This window comes from Cucurbita maxima, unplaced genomic scaffold, assembly GCF_002738345.1.
Source record: "Cucurbita maxima cultivar Rimu unplaced genomic scaffold, Cmax_1.0 Cma_Scf00440, whole genome shotgun sequence".
Lineage (NCBI taxonomy): Eukaryota > Viridiplantae > Streptophyta > Magnoliopsida > Cucurbitales > Cucurbitaceae > Cucurbita > Cucurbita maxima.
In genome coordinates this window covers 11,458-18,184 of record NW_019272456.1, presented here as the reverse complement: position 1 = coordinate 18,184, position 6,727 = coordinate 11,458, and the positions used below count along the sequence as shown (strand labels likewise).

The following is a 6,727-nucleotide window of genomic DNA, read 5'->3' as shown; positions in this document are numbered from 1 at the left end:
TCAAATGATTAAAAATCGAGATTTGAATTTCTCGTGCCATATACATATACATATATATATATATATATATATATATATTTTAATTTTAATTTTAAAAAATCTATAAAATTTACAATTAGTGGGGTCTTACAAGCTTGAGTTTATTTATATCCATCCATAAAGCTAATAAATACATAATTACAAAGAGTGCAAAATTTGTATATATATAATTTTAATTTTAACTTTAATTTGATTGAATTAAGTATATAAATATATTATGTAGGTTATTTTAGTCGAATGAATTAAAATAAAATAAAAAACATATATCTACGTGTTTTGATGTAAATAAGTTAAAATGAATATTTTGTTTTTTTAGGATAATTAATTTAAAATTGTAAAAATTTGTTTGTTATAGCTAATTTATAATTAAATATTATTCGTTTTATTTTAATAAATACAAAATAAAATTTTAATTTTCGTTATATTGAATATTGAGATTTTATCTGTTTGTGAAATTTTATTCAGCTATAAACAAAGAAGTTTTAACTTTTAAATTTATACAAATTAAAATTGTTTGTGAAATTTTATTCAGCTATAAACAAAGAAGTTTTAACTTTTAAATTTATACAAATTAAAATTTAATTTATTTTTCTTAATATTTTAATAAATTCAATTGCACGTTAGAAAACTATTCAAACTCAGGAGAACAGAGACTTGCCGAGTAAGAACACGTGGAAAGAGAGAGACGTTATTATTCATTTATGATGCAATTTTTGTTTCTTTTATGAAAAATATAATTTAATATAAATTTTAATCCAACACGCATGCGAGATGCAATTTTTGTTTCTTTTATGAAAAATATAATTTAATATAAATTTTAATCCAACACGCATGCGAGGCAAATAGAGTCATAATCTAACTACTAAGAATTGGATTTAACTGCAATTGTACCCAAGTCGAGTGCTCGTCCTTTGCACAACCAAAGCAATGTTCCCCTCGATAATGACTATACAACAAAGTTAGCGAAGTGCTCGTCCTTTGCACAACCAAAGCAATGTTCCCCTCGATAATGACTATACAACAAAGTTAGCGATGATAATCTCGATATTAAACAGTCATTATTTGTGAGGAAATTAAAGGGCGAGATGATATCGAGCCTTAATCCTAAATTAAACGAAACTGAATTAAAATTACAGAGAAAAGTTCATGAATCTACGATACAATTTATGGAAAGATGATAGACAACATATGGATAAAATGAAAAGAGTTATTATAATTATGAGATGCGTCTATATATACCAGACACATAATGTAGCAATCATATATTAAAGAACTTAATTTAAGAGAAGCATATCTCATCATACATATAATAATTCAATTGGCTAAAAAAAACCAAAAAAAAAAATAAAACTAATATTATGTATATTTACCAAAACAACCCTTTGGAAGAGTTGAAACGAGGGATGGAGGGAAGGAGTAAATGGTAAATTGAGAGAGGTACATTAAATAATATTGTCAGAGGAGGGGGGAATTAAAAATTAAAATAAAAAGGAAAAAAAGAAAAGAAAGGGATTGCGGGAAAGGGATCGGCATCGGCTGCCACTACCCGTTGAAGAAAAAACGCCGGATATAAAGATTTGGATGCTTCCATTTTTAGTATACAAAGAATTGGGTTTGGATCTTCAATTTCACTTCCCTTTACCTCGCGTGACCCATCCCTCATTTATTTTTTATTTTTTATTTTTTATTTTTATTTCTTCAGGTCTTTTGCTCTGTATTTGCATTAAATGCCAGCCAACAAAATACAAAAATACAAAAATATAAAATACAAAATACAAAATCCAACCATTTTCAATTCCTTCCCAAACGCGCGCTTTCCCTCTCAATATAAAATACAAAATACAAAATCCAACCATTTTCAATTCCTTCCCAAACGCGCGCTTTCCCTCTCGCTATGCTCGCCGTGAAACGCGTGGATCACGTGGATAGAATTGTACCACTCCAAAATATCATACTTTTTAATTATACTATCTTATTTGCAATAAATATGAGGTTAATAACTATTCTTCTAGTTCTCGCTACTTTTTAATTATACTATCTTATTTGCAATAAATATGAGGTTAATAACTATTCTTCTAGTTCTCGCCCTCCCGGCATGGGTTGTAACCCCATTTTTTAGTTAGTGGATTCGACCAAACAAATTTTTTATTTTAAAAAAATTTAACCTATTTCCAATTTTTATAATCTGGGTTAGGTTCATTTTACTATTTTATAAGTGATAACATGTTAAATAGTTAAGTTATACTTACATATTGCTACGAAGGTAATTAAGGATTTTCTTAAGCGTGTTATTATATTTTAAAATTTTTGATTTGGGGTTGAATAATTTGAAAGTGGGATTGAACCCGAATGGATTAAGTTTGGAATTCCATTTTAATTTTGGAAATATAAATAAAAAGTAGATAATGAAATAATGAAAGTTATATATGAAAATGGTATTTATAGGCAGAATTATTCAAAACTATATATGTATATAAATAAAGAAAGAAATAAGGAAAGGATCCAGCATATATTCTTTGGATTTGGATTCATTAGCTATTCATGACTTGGACCATTGTAGACTCCAATATTTTAAAGCATTAAACATTACCAACCACTAAAAGTCCTACTTTATTTGCACCTACTTATCCTTATATTTCCTTCTTTCAATTATTCATTTTTATTTTTTTAACAATTTTTTAATAATTAAACATAGTATTTCAATATACATATTATTAGATTTTTAAAAAATGCCAAAAATCACAAGTGGCAGGCAGGGTAAGGTAGTAAAGTGTAGTAAAATGGGAAAGGAAGGAGAAGAAGGTGGAGAACACGCGCGAAGAGTAAGAGTGGTGGTGGGAGTGAAAGAGAGTAGGCCACGTGGCAAATAGGAAGTAGATTAAGGGAAAAATAGGAGAGAGAGAGAGATAAAACAAAAGTATTTTGGGGGAGTGAGAAAGACGTTTATAAGCAGAAGAGCGTCTAAGTTCTCTTCATGTAAGAGCCTGTGGGCTCCACTCCTTCTCTCTCTTTCCTTTTTTTTTAAAAATAAAAATAAATAAATAAATTATTTTTCCTGCTCGTTTCCGAAACAACGGCGCAAGCAGTCTGCGTTCTTCTCCAATGTTCTTCACTTCTCTCTCTACAAAAACGTGTTTACTCTTGTGTTTGAATTTTCAAGGGCAGGGAGAGAGAAAGGGCATCATAGAACCAGTTCGCGAATCACAAAGAGAAGAGTGTAGCCCTCTTTCTTCTCGTTAGTTTTTGATTTTTTCCTCTTCCTTTCTTGTTTGTTTCCCCCCCTCTTTTTTCGAGTATGGATTGTGTAGTTACCTATAAGGATTAGAGCGCACCTCTGTCCACCAAAGAAGATCTGGTTTCGATTCTCTCCGATTTTCTTGCTCTCTTCTTGTTTTTATTCTTCAATCGCCTTCTTACTGCTGAGTTTCGATTCGAATCCTGTTTTTGTTTTTGGTTCTCAATCTTATTCCGGGAGGATTTCTTGTTTTGTTTTGTTTTTTTTTTTCCCTGTTCTTGCTCTGAGGAAGAAGAGGTGTTCTGGGATTGATTGATTGATTTGGGTTTCTGTTTGGTGGGTTTGTGTTTAAATGGGCGAAACGCGGAATGGATTTGATTAATGGATGAGGGACATCGGATTGTGAAGCGTTTGAGGTCTTTGCATATGGTGGAATGCTAAGATCTGGAGCTGGATGTGAATGGAATCTGATGTATTGGCGACTTGTTGGTTTTCCCTCTTCAGGTTTGGTGTTCTTCTTTCTCTATTTTGCGTTCTAATCGATTTTGCTTCTTTGATCCTAGCGGGGTTGGTTTGGTTTAGTTTTCAATTTCTTGATGGTGCTGTTGATTTTTGATCGGCGAAGTTTGAATCGGGTTGATATGCTTTCTCTGTGCTGATGCGTGTGTTCTTGTTATAGTTGAGGCGGCCATTGGGGTTTGAGTGTCTCCAATTTTGGGCTTAAATGGATTGAAGAAACTTGGGTTTTGGATGCAATGTTCAAGGCATTGCCATCTGGGTTTCTGATTTTGTTATTATTGGTATCTGTTTCTGCTACCGACAACGGATTTCCGCGATGTAATTGCGACGATGAGGGTAGTTTATGGAGCATCGAGAGCATTTTGGAGTGTCAGCGTGTGAGTGATTTCTTGATTGCTGTGGCTTACTTCTCCATCCCTATTGAACTTCTTTACTTCGTTAGTTGCTCCAATGTACCCTTTAAATGGGTTCTGTTTCAGTTCATTTCCTTCATTGTTCTATGTGGTTTGACCCATTTGCTCAATGGCTGGACTTATGGCCCTCACTCCTTCCAGTTAATGCTAGCTCTCACTGTCTTCAAAATCCTCACAGCTCTGGTTTCTTGTGCTACTGCTATTACCCTCATCACTCTCATTCCTTTGCTTCTCAAGGTGAAGGTGAGGGAGTTTATGTTGAAGAAGAAGACATGGGATCTTGGCATCGAAGTTGGGATGATAATGAGACAGAACGAAGCTGGCTTACACGTTCGGATGCTTACTCAAGAGATCCGCAAGTCGCTTGATCGACATACCATACTTTACACGACCATGTATGAGCTTTCTCAAACTTTGGGTTTGCATTACTGTGCAGTTTGGATGCCTAATGAGAGCAAGACAGTTATGAATTTGACTCATGAGTTGAAGGATAGGAGCTTCTCAGATGGTTATAATGTCTCTATACCGATTAGTGATTCCGATGTCATTAGAATCAAGGGTAGCGATGGGGTTAACATTCTTGAACCAAATTCAGCTCTTGTTGTTGCTAACTGTGGCGAGTCTGATCAAAGGGGACCTGCAGCAGCGATTAGAATGCCGATGCTACGTGTTTCAAATTTTAAAGGAGGAACTCCTGAGATTGTTCCGACTTACTATGCAATTTTGGTTTTGGTTCTCCCTGGTGGACAGCCTAGATCTTGGAACAACCAGGAACTTGAGATAATTAAGGTTGTTGCGGACCAGGTGGCTGTAGCTCTCTCCCTCTTGGAACAACCAGGAACTTGAGATAATTAAGGTTGTTGCGGACCAGGTGGCTGTAGCTCTCTCCCATGCCGCCCTTCTCGAAGAGTCCCAGCTCATGAGGGAGAAACTGGCCGAACAAAACCGAGCGCTGCAGCAGGCTAAGATGAAGGCTATGATGGCAAGCCAAGCTAGGCAATCCTTTCAGATGGTAATGGCTGCAGCAGGCTAAGATGAAGGCTATGATGGCAAGCCAAGCTAGGCAATCCTTTCAGATGGTAATGAGTGATGGTATGAGGAGACCTATGCACTCCATCTTGGGTTTGCTTTCGATGCTGCAGAATGAGAATGTTAATGACGACCAACGAATTATCCTCGATGCAATGGCGAGGACTGGTAATGTTGTTTCGACATTGATAGATGATGTTATGGACGATTCGATTAAGGATAGTGCAAGATTTCCTTTGGAATTGGAGATGAGATCTTTCAGGTTACATTCTATGATAAAGGAGGCAGGTTGTCTTGCCAAGTGCTTGTGTACTTATAAGGGCTTTGGTTTTGCGTTCGAGGTTCAGAGATCTCTGCCCGATCACGTCATGGGCGACGAGAGAAGGGTTTTTCAGGTGATTTTACATATGGTAGGGAGCCTGTTAAATGACATCAACCAGGGAGGAGGATATGCTTTGTTTCGGGTTGTCGCTGAGAGCGGAAGTCAGGGAAGGAACGACCAAAGATGGGGTAACTGGAGACAAAACTCTTCTGATGGGGATGCATATATCAGATTTGAGATTGGGATAAACAAGAGTAACTCTCAATCCGAGGGCGGCTCTATTCCTAACGTGGTATCTGGGGATTGGAGATACGCTAGCGGGGACGGAGCCGAGGAACGCTTGAGCTTTACCATCTGCAAGAAGCTCGTTAAGGTGAGAGATATGTTTAGGTTCGAGTTCTTTTATATGGATATCTCATATTTACCAACTTTTCCTATTCCAATTAGAAGTTTTGTGCAAGTTTTGGTTCAAGTTCTTATATTTCCTTGGTTGTTGATGGTCTTATCACTGGCAGTTGATGCAAGGGAATATATGGGTAATCCCAAATCCTCAAGGCTTTACACGAAGCATGGCACTCGTTCTTCGTTTTCAACTCCGACCCTCGATAGCAGTGGCCATACCAGAGTCTGGAGAATCATATGAACATCCACACTCCAACTCCATCTTCAGAGGCTTGCAAGTTCTTTTAGCTGATGCTGACGACATGAACAGAGCTGTGACACGAAAACTGCTCGAGAAGTTGGGCTGCAACGTGACTGCTGTTTCTTCTGGATATGAATGTCTAACAGCCATGGCAACTGCCAGTGCCTCAATCCAAGTGGTCCTCTTGGATCTTTACATGCCAGAAATAGATGGTTTCGAAGTTACGTCGAGGATCCGAAAGTTTCGAAGCCAGAATTACAAACCAGTGATCATTGCATTAACTGCAAGCGCAGGTGAAGACTTGTGGGAAAAATGTGTTCAGACTGGCATGAACGGTCTCATTCGAAAGCCAGTTCAGTTGCAAGGAATCACCACCGAGCTTCGCCGTGCTCTGCTGCAAACGAACAAGGTCATTTGAGATGGAAAAATGGCTTCCGCCCAGAGAGAACGACACGAAGAACTCGAAAAAATATTCCAGAATTTGACAGTGAAAATGGTATACTGTAGTTGTTGCCCCAACCCCCCCC

The 6,727-nt window shown here is 36.7% G+C and overlaps 1 protein-coding gene across 3 annotated transcripts; it reads left to right on the top strand.

The window, feature by feature from the left end:
• The first annotated feature begins 3,100 nt into the window (after positions 1-3,100).
• LOC111474519 (ethylene receptor 2-like) lies at positions 3,101-6,721 on the top strand. 3 transcript variants are annotated; one of them, XM_023119569.1, is made up of 5 exons: positions 3,101-3,778; positions 3,954-4,986; positions 5,054-5,167; positions 5,235-5,930; positions 6,073-6,721. In XM_023119569.1, the coding sequence occupies exons 2-5, from the start codon at positions 4,030-4,032 to the stop codon at positions 6,616-6,618; spliced, it is 2,313 nt and encodes a 770-aa protein (XP_022975337.1). In that variant the 5' UTR covers positions 3,101-3,778; positions 3,954-4,029; the 3' UTR covers positions 6,619-6,721. The 3 variants fall into 3 exon arrangements, with proteins under 3 accessions (XP_022975337.1, XP_022975339.1, XP_022975338.1); XM_023119571.1 differs by having other exon boundaries at positions 3,954-4,995; positions 5,063-5,167; XM_023119570.1 differs by having other exon boundaries at positions 3,954-5,010; positions 5,078-5,167.
• Positions 6,722-6,727: the final 6 nt, after the last annotated feature.

Coding starts and splice junctions, on each gene's coding strand:
- LOC111474519 (XM_023119569.1), top strand. CDS start 4,030: ATGTTCAAGGCATTGCCATCTGGGTTTCTGATTTTGTTATTATTGGTA. Junction 4,987..5,053: donor GGAACAACCAGGAACTTGAG/ATAATTAAGGTT, acceptor CAGGAACTTGAG/ATAATTAAGGTTGTTGCGGA. Junction 5,168..5,234: donor AAAACCGAGCGCTGCAGCAG/GCTAAGATGAAG, acceptor TGGCTGCAGCAG/GCTAAGATGAAGGCTATGAT.